Genomic DNA, 27048 nt, shown 5'->3' with positions numbered 1-27048 from the left:
GATCTGCAATTTGGAGGGAGCACAAATCAGCATGGATCGCAGCTCTCACACCGGATGTGTGTTTGTGTGAACGTGGGTTAGCTTGAGCGTGTCTCACCTCCAGGACGTGCTCCGCCTGTTGTTCACGATCCAGTTTCCGTGAGGTTGTGGTAATCAGACCTGCAAAACACAAAATCACTCGTTTTAGCAGGCGCTTTATAAATATGCTTTGACCCAACCACTCGTAGTCTCTAACTACAAGTAATGACAGTGATTTACCTTTCACATTCTTAAAGTCATAAAATTTGCTTCATTTCAAGATGAACATCACTGAAAGTAATGACTAGCTGCATACAGCAACTTAGTAGTTTACTTGCCACTGTTTTGTGGTACAAGGTCTTTATTTCATCACATCCAATTCAGACTTCATGCTACACCTCGGACGAAAATGTCATTTCTCATGAATGCAACTACAGATTACAGTGCAATATTAAAAAGCACTAATAGAAACACATGAAAGAAGACAATTAATCTAATTAATAAAAAAAACATATACAAACAAGCACACACACACACACACACACATATATATATACACATACATATGAAAACACTAAATCAATTAATCAAAATATAAAGCAAAAATACAGTACACAATAAATGTAGAAATAGAAATGTTTCTTGAGCAGCAATCATCATATCAGAATGATTTTTGAAGATCATGTGACACTGAAGACTGGAGTAATGATGCTGAAAATACAGCTTTGATCAAAGGAATAAATTATATTTGAAAATATATGTATAGACTGTATATACACATGCACATGTAAGTTAAATATAAATACAACTAAAGTTGAACACTTACATTCAAATACATACATTAATTATTGCTACAATAATGAATTTTTGCTATAGAGATTTTTATTTATTATGTATAAAATGATTTATTTTATTTTCGTAGCCCTAGAGTTTTGCTCCTACAGTGCCAGTATTTTCTCCGTAGCAAGTCAAAGTGGTTGCAGGTCTTTAAGTATGCTTTCTGATCAGGCGCATCCCAGGGCGCCCCGTCTCTGACCCATATCAGAGATGAAGAGACATGTGAGGAGGAAGAGAAAGAGAGAGTGTTGAATCCAGTCACAGAGAGTACTGAGAGAGAGAGAGAGAAAACAGAAGGGGAAACTAAAAGAACGGGAGAGGACGGCGATGTAGGGGCAAACAAAAAGACCAGAGACAAAAGTTTTCTGATGACATCATGCCTGTACACACACACCGTCTGTTTGAGGCCCCATCAGATAATTGCTGCTACCTGAATAGGGTTTACTGGTCATAGTGGGCAAGCGAGGTCTTAACGTCTACAGACTTCAGATCTCATGTTCATGGCAACCAGAGGCTCGTTACACAGCTACAGATCTGGACCAGCATGTGTGGGAAAGTAAATCCGCATAAGGGGAAAAAAAACGGACAAATTAGAGCTCTAACGTGGGACGCCGAACACCCACGCAAGCTTTTTATGCGACTTCTGTGATATAGGGTACTCAAAAGAAAAAACTGCCATAAACAATCCCCCGGATACAGATTTTCAAAAGTTGAAACTTTCTCTGAAAGGGACAGTTCGCCAGGAAAAAAAAGTCAAATTAATTATGTCAAAATTTAATCATTTCTTTCTTCTGTTAACTACTGTAGAAGATATATAGAAAAATGTTAGTAACCAAACAGTTGAAGATAGCCATTGACTTCCACAATAAGAAAAAAATAATAATAATACAATGGCTACCATCAACTGTTTGGTTACCAATATTCTCCAAAATATCTTCTTTTGTGCTCAAGAGAGGAAATAAACTCGTACAAGTTTCATTTTTGTCCGATCTATCGCTTTCATCTAGTTTTAACTAACAGCAATGGATTTGCTAATGAGGGTGTCTTTGTATAAGCATCCAATCAGTGAGAATGAGAGCGCTTCGCTAAAGAACAGCTGCATTCACTGGAATTAGCATATTAATTAGAGTGATGAGTGATTACAAGCAATTAACTAAAACAGCAACAGTATACAACAGCATACCTATACAGGCCAGTAATGCGTTGCGTTTAGAATATGCATGAGCTGTAGGATCTCAGTTTGGGATTATTTTATGATGGCCACATGCATTTATTTCACGGAGCATTTGTCTTTGTGTTCCTCGGTTGTTAGAGTTCACACGGGAGGCCTTGATTTCCCAAGAAACTCGTTGTGGATAAAAATAACATCAAAACCTTTGGAAAGTGCCAGTGTTGCGCGTGTTTTGTGCTGCAAGTGGGAATTGGCCAATATGAGTGTCTGTGATTCATTGGCGGGGTCGGCGTCATAAATTCGAAACGCGCACCAAAGGAACGTAAAATGGCCACACACACGCTGAGATCACACTGCATCTATAAATCAACAGCCGTCTGAAAAAGACAAAGAAACAAGAGAGTGGCAGAATTCAGCAGAGGCCAGTCACGCTGGTTTTTAAATTGCATGCTTTTTCTAAATGTCAAAATGACATCCAATAATTTATATCGGCTGTTCATGCAAATTAAAAAACTTTGGCAGAGTCTTACACAGTTTAATTTTTAATAGACAACTTATTGAACAAGGTTATTAAAATCAACATTTGATGTCTTTGAAGTAAATGTCAAAAATGCTCAACGAATTGATGTCCAGCACAATTTTTTTTATATAATGAGAGACTGAAATCATAGACAAATTAAGTAATTATCCATGATTCTTTTGTCGTTTCAAGTGTACATCTTTGTTTGAAACTTGATTTTGTGTTTAATTAGCATTTTTATTTAGATTAGTTTTATTTTTAATATATTATTATATATTGATATAAATGAAAAATATATTACCCCACTTGCCCCACTTTTGTCCTGCATGCAAACACCTTCTGTCAGTTATTCAATGTGCTTGTCGGCTTAAAAAAAAAAAATATATATATATATATATTATATAAAAAAATGCATAAATATATAAATATAAAATCATTTTTGAAGTAGTAATGCAAACTCTAAGGCATGAAACATTTTATACAAATACTTACATTCGAATATTTGTAAACTTTAAATGTCTTCTTGTAGGGCTATGAAAAATTTTAGTAAAAGTTATCAGAGGAACAGATATTTACAACTATGTACTATTTCAAGGTGATCAAATGTACACTAACATTCAAAAGATTTGTTTTTGCACAAGTCTCCGTTTCTCACCAAGACTGCATTTATTTGATTAAAAATAGAGTTGAAACTGAAATATTGTGAAATATTACAGTTCTAAATAAATGTTTCTATTTTAATATATATTTAAAAATGTATTCCTGTGATGACAAAGCTGAACTTTCAGCATCAGTGTCAGATGATCCTTCAGAAATCAATATACTGATTTGCTTCAAGAAACATTTCTGATTATTATCAATGTTGAAAACATCTGTGCTGTTTCATATTTTTGTGGAAACCATGATACATTTTTTTCAGAATTCTTTGATGAATAGAAAATTTAAAACATATATATATATATACTGTATTTATTTAATAAAAAATGTATAACATTATAAATCTCTTTACTGTCACTTTTGATCAATTATTCATCTTTGATTAATAAAATACGAACCGATTTAAATATTTTCATTGATCATGTGCCTAATGCAAAAACTGACTTGTTCTTGCTTCCACTGAAACACAACATTCACAGATGTATGGAAATAGAAAACTTTCTGTTTTCCAATTTTTGTATTAACAATAATTGTATTTTTTTTTTAAATCCATAATAATTTGTAATAAAAATGCAAACATTATGCATTAACACTAACTCTGAGTGTGGCCTAATTCTGTCAACACATAATAGATAAAACGTGCAGCTTTATAAAGAAACGTCACTAGAGGAGTTCTTTAAAGATATAGCTTATTACTGCTCCTCAGGCCATGAATGCGATCATAGAAATGACGAACAATGCTTTTGATAAAACTCTGTGAGTCGTCTATTATTCCAAATGATCCATTATGGAGGATAATCAGAACGATCGCAATCACGGAGAGCAGGATGAATGCGGATCTGCACGCCGCATCGCTGGTTCAGGAACAGTGAAAACAGGCTGTTTACATGCTGTAGAAGATGCAGTGATTATCGAGCCGCGGCAGACACAGACAGAAAGAGAGAGAGAGCTATTCTTAGAGTCTTTCATCATAAGGAGGAAGACAGCACAGAACGAGAGGAAGACGGAAGGATGCTAAGAAGTCGCAGGGGGATGGAATGGGAGAGTAAGAACCCAAGAAAGAGACAAAAAGACACTTAAGGCCTTGTGAACGAGAGAATGGGAGGGTGATACAGTGAGACAGGGAGGAGAGGAAGGTGTTAGGAAGGGATAAGAGAGAGATGAGAGAGGATGAGACGGAGGGGGAGGAAAGGCGAGGAGGAGAACTCGGGGTTGGAGGAGACTAAACGCGAATGTGTGAAACCTGCAGAGGAGATTCACAGAGACGCAAATTACTGCTGAGACAAGCAGAAGAGAGAAAGAGCGAGCCTTTTCAAGAGTTGCAAGCTGAAAACGAGCTATACTGTAGAAGCTTGCAGCATTTTGAAGACTCTTGACCCTCCGTCGATCCACACAACCATTCATCTGACCAAACAGACTGTGACTGACGAGTGAGTTAGGAACTGCTGCATAATGACAGTCTGGCCCTGACGGAAGTGAATGAAAGACGTTCATGTGTTAATAATGACGGAAGTGTTTGTGTGTAGTTCTCCTCTGATCTTACATGCTGTCGCCTCGTCTACACGGAGAGTCTTTTCACTGACTGCAGAGCAGCTTTTAACGTTTCTTTTATATATAAATACCTATATTGTATTTTATATTATACATAACAAATATTATATAGATAAAATATATGTATTTATAAAATATTGAAATATTTAAAATTATAATTAATAAATATATAATATAATCAAAATGTGAAAAAATCTTATTATATAACTGTTTAATTATTTTAAATATTGTACATATTGTAATATATAAAAGCTTTTATTCCTTACACACTACATAAATGTTTATACACTGTAATGAAATGTCAATATATTTATAAATTTATATAAATAATTTAGCAGCTTTTCATTTAGAATGTCATCTTTACAGATACTTAAAATCACCCGATTATTCTGTGTGAAATGCTATATTAAAAAAATAAATTCAACACATTTGTAAAAAATTTTGTAAAAAATTTTGTAACTTTAATTTTTTTTTCACAAAGAAAAATGATGTAAAAGACATTTCATGGCTGGTAAGAAACACACAAAAAAATATTACACACAAACTTTAATTCCTCCATCTAGTCATATATATTTACCTATTCAATCATCTATGCATTTAAAATGGTACTTCTATCATCTATTCATCTGTTCAGTCCATCTCTCTGTTCTTTGGGGTGAATGCTAGGTTTTTGCTCATGTTGTTCAGGGAGCGTGTGTAAACTGTTCAGTTCTGTCTTTGTTTGGAGATGCACTAGGGAGAACAGACTCTGAACATAAGTTTAAACCTGCCTTAAAATGGTGCAATTTCCCATTGCTGTGTACAAACCAGACTGTCTAAATGTATTAATCACTGTAACATGAGCCACAGAATACAGTGAATCCCTAGAGGAGTTGAGGGACAGCAAGAGTAGGCTTTAATAATAATAATATTATGTGATCTTACTTCAGTTTAATTCATAATTCTATGTAATAAGGCCATTCTTTAATAAGACTTGCTTATTTTTTACTGTAATATAAAAAAATCTGCTCTTTTATCGATGGATTGATGAAATATGCAAATTATTAAAATACATTTTATGATTTGTACCCTTTTATTACTATTAATATTATATTATATAAAATACAAAAATCACCACCACCAACATAAAAATAAAATAAAACAACATATAACAACGAAGATGATGATGATTATGAAAATAATAATAATAATACTAATAATACTAATAATAATAATTATTATTATTATTATTAAATACAATAGCAAAAGAAAGAAATGAAATGATGATAATAATAAAATGTTTTTATACAATGTTGCTATAATTATTTTTTATATTTTATATTGTTGTTATTTTCGGTTGATTTCTTATATTATATCAATGCTAATAAAAATTATGATTTTAATCATTTGCAAATATTATATGTTATTAGTTAACCTAACAGCAAAACTACAACAATTATTATTATTATTATAAATATTATTTGCATAACAACAACAATAACAATAATTGTATTATTATAATTATTAATAACAATAACATCAATAATAATACAAAACTATTATTTATTTATTATTGTATTATTTATGTGGGGTTGGTTGGCACCATGTTGCAGTTTCTTTGCTATCCTTATGAAAGGATTTAGTGAATGTAATTATTTTGCACCAAGCTAAGATGTTTTTATTCTTTTCCTCTGCTGGTCTTTTATTTGTTGTCTGAATCCAGTATCGACACCAGAGGCTTTCTAGTATCGATCAACTGAGTTGTTTGGAGTTGGTGTATAAACTCCTCTGTTACAAACACATCTGCAAAACCAATAAAGTGTACAAGCAACGTCCCCCATGACAGTGAGGAAATCTTTCCGAAGCATGTGTAAACTATCATAAGAGACCTCACATTTCTCAACGCAGGGATCAGACTACAAGTCTAACTGTCCCAGCAGATGTGTTCGCTGTCGAGGGAGCACACAAACAAGAAGTGGAGTGGTGTCTAGAGAGTCTTGTGAAAGAACTAAAGATGTTTTGTTTTGGAGTCCACTTCACAGTGCATCATCAAAATACCCTCAACATCTGCCGCCAACCGTGCTGACTACACACACTTTCAAAAAACACACACCCTGGCTCTGATTTCTCAGAAATATGTCAATAAATAAACATTTCCTTGTGGCATGCACAAACTCCAGTGTCTCAAAGATGTCATTAATCACACACACACACACACACACAAGCTCAGACAGTTTTTTCAATAGAGCGAAGGCTGATCTGATTTCTGTACCTCATTCAAGTCTGATTCTGATGAGAACAAGGTCTGAATTTACAAAGCTGTGCATCAAGTTCTTCCTGTGGTGTACGCTTGGAAATCAACTTGGCTATCTCAGAAACATCAATTTCAACTCTGCTTTATAGGAGAATAATGAAATGACCCCTGCGTTCCCCTCTAAAGTCATCTTTACCGTACTGCTCAATACTTTTTCATAAGTTCCCTCCTCACATCTACTTTATTTAAACCTGGAACTGAATGAAGTTTTCTGAAAGCTGTAATTTCATCCCTCTCTGTGCGCTTGGCATATTTGACTCGGCATCAATAATTCATGTAATCTATATCCATAAACAGACAAACAAGTTTCCAAATAAAAGCCCAACAGACAGAGCTGCAGTGTGTGTGTGCCAGCGAGATGGTGATGTGTAATCGTCTCTGTTACACAGATACATTTAAACATGACGAGGCTGAAAGGCCTTTCTCATGATGCTGACAGATGAGAGCAGAGGCCAGGCCTGCAGCCGTCAGATTAACATTTAGACAGCTTTCACTAGAACAAACAAATACACGACAAATCAAGCAGTACACACTTCTGCGTGAGAGAGAGAACGACAGACAGAAAGACACACAGACACACACACAGAAAGACAGACAGACACACAGACAGAAAGACAGACAGACAGACAGACAGACAGACACACAGACAGACACACAGACAGACACACAGACAGACAGACAGACAGACACACACACAGACAGACAGACAGACAGACAGACAGACACACACACACACACAGACAGACAGACACACAGACACAGACACACAGAAAGACAGACAGACAGACAGACACACACAGACAGACAGACAGACACACACAGACAGACAGACAGACAGACACACAGACAAGACAGACACACACACACACACACACAGACAGACACACACACACACAGACAGACAGACAGACAGACAGACAGACAGACAGACACACACACAGACAAGACACACACACACACACACACACACACAGACACACACACACAGACAGACAGACAGACAGACAGACAGACACACACACACACACAGACAGAAACACAGACAGACAGACAGACAGACAGACAGAAACACACACAGACAGACAGAGAGATAGACACGAATACTTTTTTTTTTCAAAAATAGTCCATAGATGGTAACCAGTGCTTTCACATTGATCTGCAACAAGATCGAACTTCTGCCACACACACACACACACATAATCAGACAATTATCTGCAGAAAACTGGTGTGTTGTGAGTTTTTCTGGGAACCCTGTTTACGAAAACCGACTTACTGCGTCAAACCTCACAACACTTTCTGATCTTTCTCTCTCTGGCCGCTTCCCTTTCCCCGTTGCCTTCCGTCTTTCTGACAGCTTGACCTTTTGTGACCTTTCCAAAGTTTTTAATTAGGCTCGGTGCTTCCTGCTGACATGCACTACGGGGCGTGTGGCTGGAGAGAAAGGCCTGTGGCTATGAAATTAATCTGTCAATCAAATCCAAAACCATATCACCAGCCAATCAGCAGCTAGGATTTACAGTAGGCTCAGACGATGATGTCATAATGCAGAGAGCAGCAACAGACCTTGAGAACTCACACACCCAGATGAACATATTTAAACAGGTGAACTTAATTACTAAATAATTAATGCATGGGAAGGAATAATTAGCTTTATATCCATCACAGACTTGCAATACACTCTTGCAATTACCATGCTTTTTCAGAAGTGATACCATGGTAAATCACAGTTTATAGATAGTTATAGATAGAATGATGGATGGAAGGATGGACGGATATAGGTGTATGTATATGATAATCATTTAATACCATGGTTTCACCATCTGATACCTTCATTGTACCATGGTACTTTTTAAGGGACACACATATAAACTCAGCTTATTAAAACTGACATTAATGTATGTTATCTATCAGACAGATACAGTTTGACGGACAGGACACTGACCGGTGCGTGGGTTGATGCTGAAGAAGTTCTGCGGGTTGCCGCTGGAGATCCGAAATGACAGGCGAGGCTCAGTTGTCGTGGCGTCAGGGTCCTGCGCCTGGATCTGAATGACTGACTGGTCCTTTGGGGAGTTTTCCGGAATGGTGGCATGATACATCGGTTCAGACGTGAGGGGAGCGTTATCGTTAACATCCTCAACCTGTTAAAACACACACAATATATATATATATATATATAAATGAAAATTTCATGCAAAAACCACAAACTCTCCCATAGGATGCACACTTATTCACCTGTATGTACACCTGCAGTGCTGCTGACTGTGGGACCACTCCCAGATCAGTGGCGTACACCGTTAACCAATAGGAGTCCTGCGTCTCTCGGTCCAACAAATCTGTAGTGTAGATGACACCTGCAAAATAAAATTGATAAAAACATCAAAACATCACAGACTGAATATTTTAATTCCAGTGAAACAGTGGCAGGGTTGATCATTTAGTTTCAATGCCAACAGTTCATGCATTCTACGCTGAGACTGTGAAACTCATTTTAACTGCGACAGCAATAATTACGGACAAAAAGCAGAATTACTAATGCTGAGAGGTCTGCTCTGTTTTATTTTTTAAATACTGTCTCAGATTTATATGCTTAGTGAGGGATTTGTGTGTGGGGCTATCAAAACAAAAAAACTGTTTGAGTATAACACAGGAATCAGGGGTTCCTCTTCGTCTGGAAACCTGTTTGAAAACAGTCATTATTTATCACAGCAGGTGATGCTGGTGGTGAGGTACCTTTAAAAATCAGTTTTTCTGTGATAATACAGCAGCACACAGGTTGTGGTCAATTTAGATCAATAAGGAGGTCACTTCCATAAGTCATGTGACAGAAACACAGCAGAAGAAAACACAACCCTCAGGCTAAAGACAAAATAAAACCTGAACCTCTGACCTCATCAACAGCCCGACATTTTCCATTTTCCATTGTTCCATGTAACAGTAAACTGAGGTCTTCAGTCTTGGGGACAAAACATTTAATTATGTCCACTGTCAGAACATAAAAAAAAAAAAAAAAAAAAAAAAAAACAGTTCATCTCAGGCACAGATTTGCCACAAAAAGCGAGTCTTTGCTCTGGCGCGACTGTTGAGGTACATCAAATAAAAAGAAAATGTCTATAAAAAAAAAAAGAAAAATGTCTATAAAATTATTTTAACAGAAAGTAAATAAATCTTTATAAAAATAAAGATAATATTTAATGATAGAGTATTATATATATATAATATATATAAATATATAACCCCCCCCCCCAATAATTTCGGTATTATTTCTATGCACTTTTACACACCTCAGTGTTTTGCCAGAAATTACTGTTACCATGGTAAATGTTCTGCAAGGAAACTAGGATCAGACTTGAATCAGATAAAGGAATCAGATCAGCTTTCACTGTATTGAAAAACAGCCTGGGCTTTTGTGTGTGACTGTGTGTGTGAGGCATTAATAATTCAGTCTGTTAGCCTGTAGGATTCACCAAATCCTTTAGTTCATTGTAAGAGCACACGTAATATATTCGGAACACCAGCAGAACTGCCTGAGGAATCTCAAAATGAGAGTAGACATCTCGAAAAAAAAAAAAGGAGATATGAAGAGAGAGAGAGAGAGAGTGTATTCTATTCTCTGAGGTAATAGAAACTCACTTTAGCCAATCAGAGACAGATTGGAAGTCCAGCCCTGACAAACCAGAGTCATCTCACACTATTACCACCAACTATTCAACCACATTACACACACACACACACACACACACACACACACACACACACACACACACACACACACACGCACACACACACACACACACACACACTTCTAATAGAGGACATGTATTTGTTTAATATATAGCTAATTATAATTACTACAAATTAATTTTAAAATTAGTTGCTACAATTTGTTTTATTTTACGAAAACACTTTTTAATTAATTGTAACATAATAAAAGAGTCTAATAATATAATACATTTTAATATTTAAAAGCAGAGCTTCCTTTTTTCATTAACCTAATTATTATTACTCCAAAACTCAAACCCTTCAATATTTTTTATGAAAAAAAATTATTAACAATAAAATACAAAACATTCCAATAACATAAAATGTTAAAATTTTTTATTCTTAAAAAATGGGACTAATTTATAATTATAAAGCTAAATATAATTAGTAGAACCACAACTATTTTAATAATAATAATAATAATAATAATAATAATAATAATAATAATATATATATATAGCTTTTTTTTATGCAGGGACTACCATTTAAATAATAAAACTGATAATACCAGAAGGCATTTTAGTATTATATTAACCATTAATATATATATACACACATAATAATTGCTTTCCAAATGGGGGGTTGTGTCAAATTTAGCTCATTTTTGTGTACAATTGTGTCCCCAGTCTACAGCTAAGCAGTCACACACAGTCCTGGTTGGAAGCTGATATTTCTGCAAGAGCTGAGCGAGCAGACAGGAAAAGCAGAGAGAGAGAGAAAAAGTGAGGTGAAATAAACGTGTGGAAATGAGGAGATTATTAAGCTTTTCCGTCGGTTGTTGTGTTCCTGCTGTCTGACCTAGATAAGGACGATAGGAGTCAATGAAAGGGTGCCAGCCTGATGGCATGAGGCATGCACGTGTGTGTGCAAATATGTGTGTTAGTAATGCTGTTCACTGGCATAATCTCAGTGATCAATTATTAATGAGCGCCCAATTATCTACATCCTGCCTTTCCCAGCATCCTCTTTCTGTAACTCAGGGAGAGTAAGTGAGATAGACCGGCCCATTAAATATGCAGGCCTCTTATAGATTCATTAAGAACAGAATACAAATTAGTCTGGTGAAAGAGCGATGTGTTTAGGATGAGAGGAAATGTGAAGGGGTTTCTGTATGTTTATGTAATCTCTCTTCCAATCTTTGATCTTTGACTAATCTTAGGTTTAATAATTGATCCTGGTGCTTTCGAGACATGGCACACGCATTATTTGGCATTACAAACGTGTTGTGTGTGTCAAAGCTCTGTTTCCCTGCACAGATACACTCATACATTAGTTTTGAAATCACCTCTTAAAGAGACAGAGCACTCAGAAATATAAATTCTGACATTTCATCCAAAAATGAAAAATCATTTACTCTCATTTTGCTCCAAACACCTATGACTTTCTTTTCTTCTATGTTAACCAAAGTAGATATTTAATAGAATTTCCTGGCTGCTGTTTTCCATACATTGAAAATGTCAAATCTAATAGTGAAAAAAATACTCTCTAAATTTAGTTCATACAACTTGTGCACTTTATTACAAGTCTTCTCAAGTCATAAAATAAATCTGTGTGAGAAACACACAAATTTAGGAATTCCTCCTGTGGATCTCACACTGTGTGTAAATGTGATGCATCAAGATGCATAAATTGAAATTTGACATGATTAAAAAAAAATAATGTACTAAAGTGTTGTTTAATTCAAATACAAAGCTACTGTATGGCTTCAGAAGACTTAAAATGTGGTGAAGTGAATCATATGTAATCATTTTATAGAGATATTTGGTTATTTTTGGAGCTTGACAAGCCAAGTCCCCATTTACTTTCACTGTTTGACAAAAAAAGCAGCCTGGCTAAATCTTTGTTTCACAAAAGAAAGGAAGTCATACAAGTTTGTATAGTTAGTATACTATCATTCAAAAGTTTGGGGTCAGTAAGATTTGTTTTTAAAGAAATGAATACATTCATTCTGCATTAAACTGATCAGAAGTGACTATGGTAATAAGTGTTTCTTTTTCAAATAAACACTGTTCTTTTGAACATTCTATTAATCAAATAATCCTCACAAATAAACATGTATAAGTTTCTGCAAAGATATCAAGCAGCACAACTGTTTTCAACATTAATAACGATAAGAAATATTTCTTGAGCATCAAATCAGCATATCAGAATGACTTATGATGGATAATGCTGAAAAAAAACCCAGCTTTGATCACAGAAATAAATTACATTTGAAAATCTATTCATATAGAAAACCGATATTGTAACAATATTCCACAATATTAGTATTTTGATCACATAAATGCAGCCTTGGTGAGAATAAATGGCTTCTTTCAAAAACCTTAAAAAATGTCTCACTGAACGGAAGTGTAATGTTGACAGAATGTTAATTTTTGGCTTAGTTTTCAGATGCGTGCATTCAATTGTGCATTAACATTGCACCCAGAAGGGCAAAGAACAATTGTAATTTCAGCTGTGTAATTACAAAATACATTTGTAGAGACTAGAAACAGGTCATTGTGATACTGCGTGTGCGTGTTCAGTGGGACATCACACTTCATTCAGGAGCGTTTTTCCAGGCCGTAACCTAGCAACCTGAACGAAGTATGAATAACAGGCCCCAAAACCATCAAAAGTGCCTTTCCATCAAAAACACGCAACAGCAAACACACACATGCACTAAATCCATAGCCTTTATTTAAAGCACATTTAAATGAGCCAATTAACACTTTAGCAGGATGTATATGGTGTGTGTGTGTGTGTGTGTGTGTGTAGAAGGTGTTATCTGTCAGTGTGTGTTAGACACTTGTGTGTGCAAGTCTGTGAGTGAGACACAAGCGTAGGTGGCACATTCACTGTCTGAGTAGAGCAGCTTTTGTGTGTGTGTGTGTGTGTGTGTGTGTGTACGACAGAAAAGGAAATTCACAGATTCAGTGGTTTCAAAATATCCCTGTGGTTTTAAAGGAAGGTGTTAAGAAAGTGATGACAGGGAGCAGACTTTACTATCTCCCTAAACACAAGCTCATAACACACTAAAAAGCCGCAGAGCTCTGGAGAAAACCGCACAAAGACAATGTGCCAACCACAGAGGCCTGGGAAACTAAACCACAGAACGCAATTACACAATATCACAGTTACATAACAGCCTACAGTCTGACAGAAACTCAAATCTCAAGACACAAAGTCAAACAGACAACCTCAAAATTAGAGACACTTAAAGCCTCTAATACACTTTTTTTAGTCTTTTATTTATGGTCTCTTTATGTTATTACAACCATAGTTTAGCCTTAAACATGGTCTTTTTACTATAGTACTTGATTTGTATACACACATTTGTATACAAAAATGTTTTTAAAAACTAACCCATCACTCATTTATTTGATTAAAAATGCAGTAAAATTGTGAAATATTATTTCAATTTAAAATTACTGTTTTCTATGTTGAATATATTTTAAAGTGTAATTTATTCCTTTGTCGCAAAGCTGCATTTTCAGCATCATTCCTCCAGTCTTCAGTGTCACATGATCCTTCAGAGATCATTCTGATATGCTGATTTGCATATTTCTTAATAATATCAATGTTGAAAACAGTGCTGCTTCATTCAATTCATTTTTGTTATTTTATAAGTCTTATTATCACTTTTGATCAAGTTAATGTACCATTGCTAAATAAAAATAAAAATCTCTTTAACTATTACTAAAGAATACATACACGTGTAAACTTTAAATATAGGCAGGTTAATATGTCATATTAATTTGACATCAGGAACTTCTGAAGGACATGCTTTTAAAGCTTAGTTCTGTGGATGAGCTTCGTAGTAGCTTTAGACATTAAATTATCACTCAATGAACTCAAAAGAGGAAGAAAAAAATCCAGTTTTCATGACGTGTCCTCTTTAAATGATTTACGAAAGGCCAAGATGTGGAACAAGGAAAACGTTAAAAGAAAAGCACCGACTGCTGCCACACATCATTGGCTCTGAGCAAATGAGAAGCACTATCTTCTGTGCTTTGAATGACTGGCAGCTATTTCTGAACTCCATAAAGGTCTCAAATTCACTGCAATATGAAGAAAATACCTTGCCATAGAGAACCATTGATCAAAAAAGAAACTGGGGCAGCTGGTGGAGTCACTATGGTACTAGAGGGAAGCATCTATTCTAATGATCGACTTTGATGATTAGACATCAACACAGCTGTTATGTTTTCTGTAGGACAGAGAAACACAGATTTAGAGCTTGAACAGAATACTTTACAACTGATTAGTCCTTTAACGGAGAAACAGACTGAGATTAGGCTTAACTGGAAACTGCTTAAGATGTTTTCTGGTTGATTTCATAATGGTTTGGAGCTGTAGTGAGCCGTAGTTTCTGTACAGTTGGCATCAGACTGGAAGACATACTCTCAAGAGAGCGCCGGTGCATTCATGCACACTCATACAGTACATATATAATCACTGCGTTTTACAGTGTATGGACTAAAAGCTAAATATGAGACATGTTAATGCCAGCATCAGCAACATCCCAGGAATCTGAGATATTACATATTCATTTCCAAGAATTGCATCCAAAAAGAAATCACTCAGAAATTAGAAAATTTCACAAATCAGTAGCTAACATTGAATAAAAAAAAAAAGGACATTTTGAAGTAAAAAATAAATAAATATATATTTTTTAATTTAATGTAGTTTTATTTACAACTTTGAAAACATTTACATTTTGAAACCTCTCCTCTCCTTTTTTTTATTTTTACAGTGAATAAGCATTTTCATTTGGAATTTTTGCCAAACAACATTCCTTGAAGGGCTTTTATTTGCTGCCAAAACAACATTTTAACCATATTTTTTATTCTTAAAATACTTTCAAATTCTGTCTTTTTAAAATGGTTTTGAGATATTGCATATGGATAACCATTCAGCTTCTGCTATCAGACGTCTCAGCAATGTACTTGCACTTAAGCACTATGTTTTTAGAGCAGGCAAATACATGCATTGCATAAGCAGGATGCATTGTGCTCCGTGTTACTTCAGAGGAGAAATCTCAGAATCTCCTACGCACACTTTGCAACAGAGACGGAAAAAGAAAAGACAGACAGAATGAAAAGAAAGGGAGACATGAAAGGACAAAAACACAGAGAAAGCCTTTATTGAGTCTGTCATTTGGGTGCGCTCATCCACTTCCCCCTGTTATTGCCCACCTATATTTAGGAGTCAAAGCCTTGTGAGGTTATAAGGGGGAACGAGGCAGGGTTTCATCCAATCACATCAGGTTACACGACCCTTACACTGAACCTTTGCGAGAGATGGACGGGGAAATCAGAGTGAAACCAGCAGGGACAGGTGTATGATGATGGCCCGTGTAGCATTTACGTGGCTGACAGTGTCATTTTAGCGTTTGATTGGATATGATGGGACATGAACTTGACCGCAGAGGTACTTTGCTCTAAAGAGATTGGCTGCGTTTCAAAGTCTTGTGAAATGCTGAACTAGAAAAATAAAAAATGTAATAAAAATTGGGTGTAGTAACAATTTCCACTCAGAAATTGCCAATAATTTCACAACACAAATACAAATGTAAAAATAATTACGACATGAAATTTAGAAAAAAATTCTTATTTCTTTTTTTTTTTTATACAGTGAATCAATATGTTTATTCTGTAGATAGATAGATAGATAGATAGACAAACATGTATACATTTTTTTTTTATTGCAGTGAATAAATATTGTTTCTCCTCTATGCCCCACCTTCTGAAATGAGTCGACTTTTACGAGGCTTGTCGCTCTGAAAAGCAAGGTATGCTCTGATTGGCCAACTATTCATAGCGTTGTGTTTGGTCAAATGTTTCACGCGTCTGATGGAAATGTTACGCCCCTCAACATATACTGTTTTTGCGTGTCTCGGTCAGAACACCGGCATGACAGGACAAAAACAATAAAACAAAGAGAAAGGAAAACATTAAATCGCATCATATGACCCCTTCAAAGGTACAACTTGTAAGATATTTCCAGTAAAATATACAAAAACCGCTAGGCTAGTGTTATATATTTTGTCCAGCTGATTGCTAACAATATCTCTACTGTTTTCAACTACTTGTAAATCATGAGAATATTCTCATTCTAATCAGTGACACGGAGCAGTGCAGTCGCATGTCAATGACGTTAGTTCACCTTTGTTACCACCTTTACTGACGTAGAAAAACCACATGACAACAGTGTCGTGGACAAATGCGGAAGTAGCTTTGTGACAAACTTCAACTAGAAAGAGATGCCGATCTCGCTTGTGTTTTACTCGACAGGTGAGTTGTTTTGATTCGTATCTTTACAGAAAACGTATGCTATTATAACGATCAACAAGATTAGTATTATGGGGTATACACGCCAAACGCGGGGCATCGCATCTCTAGACCCGCACAATGGTGCGTCTGATCCATAGTCTGATCGCGTCTTTGAATTGACTTTGTATGTAATCTACTCGCGCAAATCATTGAACTTGCGTTAAATCAATGATTTATCTTTCCGTCTGATTGATGGCCGTCAGCCGTTGGGTAGAAGACAACAAATCCCATCATTCCACGCTCATTCTTAGCGTCATCAAACCATGCGATTGTTATTGTTTTGGTAGTGCTCCCTCTAGTGGCAGGTCCTTCAACCTGTACCTATAATCAATAAAAACAGATATTTGTTGAAATCAACAATCCAAAGACCTTAGTTGCTGTAAGCATTTTTTTTTAATGGAATGGCACTGAGAATTTTTTTTTTTGACAGATATGACTGAATTACATGTGCTGAAATATCTCACCTGTCTCTCTGAGAGCCCTGGGCTCTGTAAAGTGACAAAAGAACATTAAATATATGATTGTGAGCCATGGTCAGATTCTTTGGACAGCCGATAGGAACACTCTGAGGCACTAGTTCTCATGTGGCGACCATGCGGAAAGCAGGAGGCCGAGAGCGTCAGTTGGTTTATTTAGACACATTTTGACAAAATTGAGACGACGTGCACATTTACAGGGTGCAGTTCTGGAAAAAAGGAAAATCTGGAGGAAGTTTTATAATGAATGAAATTTATAATACTGTAAGTGAACTGTGATACATGAACCCCATCTACTTTAATAATGCAACACATTCCAGAGAGAAATCTGAATGCAATTTGTATTTTTTTAACTGTCAACAGATGTGATTGGCCTACATTGCTCACTGCAACTATAACACACTGTAACTAAAAACCTTTGACGCTAGCTAGAGCACAAACAGACAAAATCTGTTTTGTGTGCATTTCATTAGGCTACTGTGTGTGTTTGTGCTTGTGCAAGTATGGTAGGTAGGGCTGTGAATCTTTGGGTAGGCAGCAATTCAATTTGATTCAAGATTCACGATTCATAGGATTTCGGTTCGATTCAAGAACGATTTTTTTGCAAATTTAGAACGATTCAATTTGATTCAATTCACAATTAAATTTCATTAGATTCGATTATAATGATTTGATTCTGCACTCTTTAAGAGCATTCGCAGGATTATTTAAATGCTTCCCCCTAAATTCTTTAAATGCTTAGTCAGGGGAGAAATGACACAGGCTTTACTGATTTTATATTTAAAATGTTCTGTTATTGCACCTTTAAAGTTAGATGTTCAGATTTTTGGCAAAATCATGCTTCATCCTACCTACATAATTTAACTGAAGCAGAAAGTAATTTCAGCACATTTTGCAGTGATGCATCATGCACAGGAACCTACATTAATAAAACAAACAGGATCTGTTTTGATTTCATGTGATTATAAGTTGTAAATAACCAAGATTAATCACCCACCTGAACTGAAGTACAACATCAGCAGTTTAATAGTAAAGGATCCCAATGTCTAATTTATATTTATACTGTTTATACTGTTATATACTCTCCCCGTCCACTCAAGTGCAAAGGTGCGGCGCGAAAATGACGGCCATGTGCGGCCATGCACACTTAGTTCACACTGTGTAAAGTTCAAACTCCATCAGGTTCTTTCTGAGGTTTAGAGGGAAAAGGCTTTTTCAGTCAAGTATGTTTTATTTTTGTTGTAAAAAAACAATAAGAATTTATTTAGGAAGGATTTGCTTAACGTTGTCTTGCATTTAATGTGAAATAAACCCACAGCTGAATATTTTACTTTTTTGTGGTGGACCATATCATATTGTCATCCCCTGTTGTTTCAAAGAATAGTTCAACAGCAAATGCAACAAATATAAATGCCTCTTCCTTTTGGGGAGGTGTTCGTGCAGTCAGCGGAGGCTAACGATGCAAACCAGGTGAAAGTATAACAAGGCTTTAAGCCGGGATGCTTTCAGTGGTACGCAAAGCACTTAACCCCAGGAAGCTCTGCAGGGACCATCAGTGCAATTAGTGCACTGTAAGTCCCTGCAGATGAAAAGCGTCTGCTCAGTGGCAGCTGTAATGAGCAAGGGCTTTTTTCACACTGTGTTTGACATTTTTGATGCTCTGTGTACAACTGAGCAGCCTTGAATCGCTGTTTGTTCTGTGAAAACAATAGAAGCTTCCGAGCTGAATTGACAATGCATATACTGCATCTTGGCCACAAGTGCAAAGAAAATCCTTTGGATATAACGTGCATGTTTTTCAGAAGATGCCTTATGGTTTCAGACTGAGACTTCTTATGTGTGTGTGTTGGGCATGTCATGATTGCATGTACAAAGACACGTGTGAAGTGTCTCCTTTCAATTTGTGTGTGCGCGTGTGCTCTTTAAGCTGTAATTGCATCTATAGAGTTGCGCTCCATCCCCGGTTGATTTATGGCTCATGCCAGCACAGAGCCAACAAGGGCAATAAATTCCCTTACTTGCTTGGGCTACTGCAAAATGTGTGTCCCTTGAGTGTGTGTGTGCGCATGTGTGTGTGTGTCTATGGATGCGCACTTACAAACATGCAAGCATGTCATGCGGTGTACATCATGCAAACTGCCTCTGTGTTCTCGCACTTCTCGCTGAGTCCCTGTTTTGTCCTCATTCTTTCCATCAGATCTTTACAGACACACAACAGCTGTATGCAAACAGTCTCTTCATTAGAAAAGTGACAAAGTGCATGACCTTTGACACGGGTTTCCTAACCTTTGCCCCCTGGGTTTGGCCAGTTAGTGTGCGGGTATGCAAATGAATGAAAAATGTATATGTGAGAAAAATATCAATATAAATTTGTTAGCCATTGCTGAAAAGTTCACTGCAGCCAAGACAAACCTAAATTAGTTGGATTTTGCCTCAAAATGAGCTTAACAACTCAAAATCACAACCTAAAATAACATCTGAAAAGATCTACATGAAAAAAAAAGAAAAAAAAAAGACAGGTATGATATCCTCAAAGACTCAAAGTCGACTCCTGACAGACACTGATCCACCTGCTGCCAGGACACAAATCTCACAAACCACGTTTTTTTTTGTACTGAAGTACAGAGCTGGAGACACTTTGCTTTGTTGCTGTCAGTGAGTTGTAGCAGGGTTTAAAAAGTAAAAGGTTCTGCACCAGTGTGTGTGATTCATACCCTTTAAAGGCCACGGTGAACCTTCTCATTTCAGTCTTAAAAGAAACGGACAAATATTCATGGCTTTCTCTCCTTTTTTCTGATTTCCTCATTCCAAGGAGAGGTGAAAGACCACGGGAGATCTAAGGGTTGTTTTGAAACCTCCGGATCAGTTTCAGGCAGCTTGCGGGTGAGTAGGCACACAAACACACACACACACCTTTTTCCCTCAGTCCCTCGATTTACACTGTTACAAGTCTCGTCAAACTCATTTGGTTGGCACACGGTTTCAACTATAAGGATACAAACACAATCGCTATCATTCACACTCTTAACTAGTGCTTGGTAAATTACCCACTAATTGTAGTCCATTGCTGATTACAGAATACATGATGAAAACTGTAGTTAGAAACGTAATCTGCTGGATTACACATATTAGGTATTGCATTTACGAATTTATTTAAATGGTAGGATTTTTAGAAATAAATAATTACAGTAAAACAATACATTATCAATTATTTACTGCCATTGAGTAGATAATATGTAACCATAGAATCTATAAAAAGTAACAGTAAACATTATGAGAACTTTAAAATTCTATATACTGTAATCTAATTACAAGTACTTAATTTTTTGGAATCTTATCATTTAATACAGATTACATGTTCTCAATTACTACCCATCACTGCTTTTATCAAACCCCTGATGAAAAAAATCCAGCTTCAACTGAAACATGGAAGCTGGTTTCTTGCTGGTCTAATCTGGACATAAGATGGTGCTAGGTTGTAGACCATTTTGGACCAGAACATACAGTTTGGTATGGTCAAGCTGGCTTTGTTCTTACATTGTAGTTGATCAAACAGCTTGCACCAGTTTATAACATTTTTGGATTTACTAGAAATAAGCTTCCAAGACACAGCTACCAGCTTAAAGCTGGATTTTCCAACATGAACAGTTATTTTATCCAACACACTTCTTTTTCACAGTTTATTGTACCTATGCAACCTTACAGGTTTACATCTCTCTCTCGCTCTCTCTCACACACACACACACACACACACACAAACACTTCATCTTGTCTCATGGGAAAAAAGGGAGTGGTGTTTACCTTTGTAAACAGCTAGGGTGTGGTGGGTGAATGCATGGGTGTTGCTATGTCATTGCCAAGGAGTTTGGATGGGTTTTTAATTTGTTGCTGCTGTAAGTGGTTGCTAGGGTGTTGCTATGTGGTTGCCAGGTGACTTACAGGACACTTATATCTGGTACAAGTCAAAAGATCCCACCCATCTCTGATTTTCTGGTCCCTAGATGAAGCTTGAATGATTCCTACTTTGTAAGTCTATGGGAAGTTTATCGCTTTTCAGGTGAAAATTCAAGTGACATACTGAAGTTAAATACTTACAGTTGGGGAATTAGTTCAAATCCCTAGCCCCAAGTATGAGTAATAGTAAGCCTTCAGAAGCAACGCTAATAAAAACCCAGATACTATCACAGAAACTGCACTGTCAAGGGAAGAGAGAAAACGGCAGAGTGAGAGAAAAGGGGCTGAGAAAAAAACTGAAGGTGAAGGTTAAGTGTGTGGGTCAGACAGAATGACATGACAACTGCAATAAATGTAAATAAAAGAGCTTTGTGCGGTAATTCACTCCACCTGACAGAGACTTAACACATAAATCAACCTCACACACACATTTCGCTACAGACACACATATTTCTTTATGTTGAAATCATTTTTTGCAGACACACATACATACGCAAACCTACCTACTTTTTTCTAACAGAAAACTGGAAAAAAAGAAAGATCCCATCAAAACACAGTGCACATGAATTGAACACAGTGCATGAAACATTAACCATAACTCTTTTTAAAATTTCAGTCGCACTTCAATCACTCCATCTCAACAGTCAAAACTCAACCTAAATTAAATATAGGCCAATCCAGTGTTTAACTGGCCTGAGGTGAATGACAAACAAATGAAGCCTATTCAGTCTTCATTTATGTGGCCCATGAAAGTCACTGTGAGAGGCATATAACTCAGTGTTTTTTTTCCATGTTACAGGATCTATCCACAGCGTATAAGCTCTCTGCAATACCTAGTGATTATACAAGCAAAGTGAGCTACTTAAAACAACACAATAGTGTGACTCAGAAAAACCCGTGAAAAAAAAAAAAAAAAATTGTTACCTTATAATGTTATCCCCTTAACTCACACTGAAAGACTGCAGCTGTACAAGGAAGCCACAATATATGCAACAAAATTGGCAGCACTTTACAAAAAAAGACAATGTTATTCAGTATTAAAAACATAATCAACACATACCTGTTTCTTCTTCAATGGTGAATCTCCCAAGACCACTGCCGTCACGTATGGAGTACTGTACCTCGCCATCCCTCCCCGTGTCATCATCCCTTGCCGAGACCTGGAGCACAGAAGTCCCAATCTGAACGCTTTCCTTTACTGATCCATTCATGGCGAAGTTCGAAAAATACGGCGCGTACAGGTTCTCATTAACATCCACCACCTCCAGTTCAACAAAGCTAACTGACAAGAGAGACACCGGTCGGCCTTTGTCTTTTGCTCGAACTGTTAGGTTGAAGAATTGTTGAGTTTCGTAATCCAGTTCCTTGGTAAGACGAATGGCGCCGCTAGTCTTGTCGACCTCAAAACGGCCATCATAGTCATTGGCAAGCGAGTATCGCACCTGCCCTCCAATTCCCAGGTCAGGGTCTTGTGTATCCAGCCAGGCAATGACAGTGCCCACTGGGAGGTCTTCTAGTGCACGGGCACTGACAACACTTGGGATAAAGGCAGGTGGACAATCATTAACATCCTCGAGTGAGACTTTAAGTGTTGTTACAGAAAACTGTTGAGCTGCTCGCTCTGCTCGATCTCGTGCTTCCACTTTTAATATGAAGAACGGAACAACCTCACGGTCCAGCTGGCCTGCAACATACACAATCCCACTGGAGCTGTTAATGCCAAACTGTGAAGTGCTGGTGAGTAGGGAATACTGGATCTCGCCATTGAGGCCTTGATCTTTGTCAGTAGCTTCCACTTGGATGACTTCGGTACCAATGGGGGTGTTTTCAGCAATGCGGGCCTGGTAGCCACCATCTTGAAGAAACTGAGGTGCATTGTCATTTGCATCTGCTATGTAAACTGTAAGAAGCCTCCAGGAGGATCTTTGCGGTTGGCCTAAATCATGCAATGTGATGTTTAGAAGATAACGATCTGTTCTCTCACGGTCTAGAGGAAGGAAGATGCTTATTACGCCATTCAAAATTCCAATAGTAAAACAACTGTCTGTGTTGCCATCAGCAATGGCGTATAAGAGTTGTCCATTGAAACCAGTGTCTCCATCAAAGGCTTTTACCTGAAACACACTCGTGCCAACTTGTACATCCTCATGCACAGTGATGTCAGTTGGGAAGGATTTGTCAAACTGAGGCGTTTGACGGTTCACAGAGAACAGGTCAATAAAGCCTTCCTCTATTTTGGGTTTACTGCTAACTTTGGCTTTCTTCAGAAGTTTCTCAGCTAGTCGTTGGGCTACTCTGGTTTCGGTACAACTAAAGCTCTTGGGCGGTGACTTCCCTTGCACTACGGATATGTTCACAAACATAGGATCGGAAAAATGTTCCCCATCTGTAGCAGTAATTTTAAGACTGAACAAGTTTTTGGGCGCCGCAGTGTTTAGGGAGTGATGTAAGGTCATGACACCAGAATCAGGATTTAAGTCAAAGTAGCCTCGCTCATTCCCTGAGAGGATCTTATATTTGACTAGCTCTAGCTCATCAATGTCTATGGCAGACATTGTGGTGATAACCTCGCCTACCGGAAGTTCTCGAGAAATCACACCAACACAGGCCACTTTCTCAAATAGAGGTTTGTTATCGTTAACATTCTCTAGGTGAACAGTGACATTGACTTCACTCTCACGCCTGTAAGGGGAGCCCCAGTCTGAAGCACGAACCACAAAACTGAAACTCTCTACAGATGACTCAAAGTCTAGCTCCTGCGTTGTCATGACTGCTCCGGTGAACTGTTGCACCCTGAAAGGTAATGTTGTCAAGCTAGCCATGCTGTATGTGATGTAGCCATTTTCCCCATGGTCACCATCAGACGCAGTCACTACAACAATAGCAGTGCCTATAGCAACACTTTCATTGATAAATACCTCATAAGACTGCTGAGCAAATGAAGGTGCATTGTCATTGGCATCCTCAAGAATGACTCTAACCTTGACCCTAAGGTCACTGTCTACTTCTAAGACCTCTAGCTCAAATACTTCCTGTGTGAGATGCGTAAGCCAACGTGCTGTGCTGATTACGCCTGTCATGGTGTTGATACTGAAGAACCCTGAATCAGCAGAGGGAGTCAGAATGTACTCAGCATCATCTGGCTCTAGCTGGAGTTTTACAGCCTCCACAACAGTTCCAGGAGGGGCAACTTCACTCAATATGACCTCGTATTCATGCTTCAGAAATGTGACTTCCGCTGGTGCTGGAAGTGACAGTCGTAAGTGCACTATGTGCACAGCAGAAAACTTCTGAGGTGTTCCACGATCCCGAGCCTGCAAGCTGAGTTTTAATCCATACGGATAGTTGTCCCAGTTGAACTGCTCTGTTGCATGAAGGACAAACTCGTAAGATCCTTTCTGACTGACTTCCTCAACTCCCGTTTCTTCGCTTGGCATCTCTGTCCTTTCAATGCTGAAGAGCTCAACAAGGTCCCCAGCCACAATGCTTACAGTTTCAATCTCTCCATTCGTCCCTTCATCAAGATCCTCTGCAGTGACCACAGCTACAATGGGGGACTTCTCGGTCCATACAGGTGCTAATGTAACAATACTCAGAGTGGGCACATGCTCGTTAATCCGTTCTACATGAACAAACAGTTTGGCTGTACTGCTTACACCATTATTCCCATAGAGCTTCATTCCCCGATCCACAGCCTGAATCTCAAGATCATGGCGGCTTTGAGTGTCAACATCTAGCCTCCCACTGAGAGAAACAACTCCGCTAGTTGGGTGCACAGCGAACACCTCCATTCGCTCCTTGAAAAAGTAATAGAACTCTCCATTCGATCCTATGTCAGCATCTGTGGCAGTGACCTGAGCTATGCTGGTGCGTAGGGGTGTGCTTTCCGCAATGGTAACTGAATATGTGGTAGGGGAGAAAAGGGGTCGAAGGTCATTCATATCCATCACCTGCACACTAACTTTAGTCCAGGCCTCAAGTGTATCCCCCTTAATGGAAGCTTTCACTGTCAATAAGTAGTTATCCTGAACTTCACGGTTCAAGATAGCAGCATTCCCCCCTTTGGTTCGTATCCGTAGGAAGCAGAAATCACCCAGAGTGTAATCCTCAGCCTTGAAGAATCCTTCCTCATCCCCCGAGGTGATGCGGTACCTCACCTCCCATGAGTGATGTTGGAGAGGGATGCCCATGCGCACCTGGCTGGCAGCGTAGGTGCGGGCAGCTGAGTTCTCGTAGACCGATGCATGGTACAGTGGTTGAGTAAACTGTAGGCGGGAATTTTCACCCTTACAGTGGCCTGGAGGTGGAGAGAAGAGCAAAAGGGCCAATTGTAGGAAAATGGCCCATATGCCTGCCCAAAGGGCCATGCTCACTGCCTTCCCATCACCAAACCCATCCTGGAGACAGAGAGAAAAAAAAGGAAGATGTTAGTCAGAGCAGATGACATGACAGTACACAACCTGACCTTTCACATCTAAAGTTCAGAGGTCACTATGGATCAGTCAAAAAGATCACACACAAGCAGAGGAAGTCGTGTACCGAAAAAGGGCTGGTAGCCAGGCAACCGCAAGCCGAATGACATCACTACCCAGGTCTCAAAATGGACACAGACACACAATTACATATTACAGAAAAACCAGGAGGATGCAATTCAGGAAAATTCACTTACACACACACTCTACACAGAAGAAAAAACAGCAGGAGAATGCAAGTCAGGAACAAAATAATTATAGAGAACGAAATATCAAAAATACAACCCATGAAAATGAACACACACACACATTCATTATATGAAATGGTTTTTAAAAAGGTCTTGAGAGAGGACAAATTTTGTGGATTCAGCAATATACTGGTTATGATAAAGTGCTGCGGGAGAGGAAGTCCGTGAGTGTGGGTTTACTTCGCTAATCTTGGGGAACAAATTTGTCCACAGAAGTTAGCTGAATTTCACAAAGGACCTCAATTGGAAAAATTATTCATAAATCCAATAAATAACAAATAATTTGACTAAAAAATTGTAACATTTTCATTTAGGTTTAGTTATAATTAGCTTTATACAAAACCAATAGCACTCTAAGGTATGTCCTGAATTAGTATTGTTTCGGAGTTTGTATTTGCAAATAAGGTATTTTGCATGTCAGTGTGTATGTGTGTTTTGGTATGGCACATCAACTCTTGTTTTAGACACTGATTGTTTTGTGTGTTCCCTATGGGATGGTTAGGATGTGTTCCAGTCCACAAAAATGCAATGCTGACCTTACCATGCACACACACACAGTCCAACTTGCTCATACAAAAACACACTTGCATACAAAAAATATACACACTCAGAACAGAGTTGCTGTGGTCAGCCCACACATGACTCAGCACACACACACACACACACACACACACACACACACACACACACACACACACACACACCACACACACTCTCACACACACACACACACACATCCCCTTCCACCTCTAATGATATCCTACAGCGCACTCACCAA

At 37.8% G+C, this 27048-nt stretch overlaps 1 protein-coding gene across 5 annotated transcripts in view; it reads right to left on the bottom strand.

Annotated features, from left to right (window-relative positions):
* LOC113058724 (protocadherin Fat 3) overlaps nucleotides 1-27048 on the bottom strand; it is a 123480-nt gene that overhangs the window by 46879 nt on the left and 49553 nt on the right. For 4 of the 5 annotated variants that reach the window (XM_026226889.1, XM_026226890.1, XM_026226893.1 and 1 more), the window contains exons 2-5: nucleotides 22611-25947; nucleotides 9283-9401; nucleotides 8990-9188; nucleotides 98-159 (exon numbers count right to left, since the gene is read on the bottom strand). In XM_026226889.1, coding sequence (XP_026082674.1) covers nucleotides 98-159; nucleotides 8990-9188; nucleotides 9283-9401; nucleotides 22611-25917 — 3687 coding nt within the window. In that variant the 5' untranslated portion in view covers nucleotides 25918-25947. Of the gene's footprint in view, nucleotides 1-97; nucleotides 160-8989; nucleotides 9189-9282; nucleotides 9402-22610; nucleotides 25948-27048 lie in introns of those variants that run through there. The other variant, XM_026226894.1, reaches the window with a different exon arrangement.

This window comes from Carassius auratus, chromosome 40 (assembly GCF_003368295.1).
Source record: "Carassius auratus strain Wakin chromosome 40, ASM336829v1, whole genome shotgun sequence".
Taxonomy (NCBI): Eukaryota; Metazoa; Chordata; class Actinopteri; order Cypriniformes; family Cyprinidae; genus Carassius; species Carassius auratus.
The sequence above is the reverse complement of the archived record's forward strand: the minus strand, read 5'-3'. Positions and strand labels throughout refer to the sequence as shown.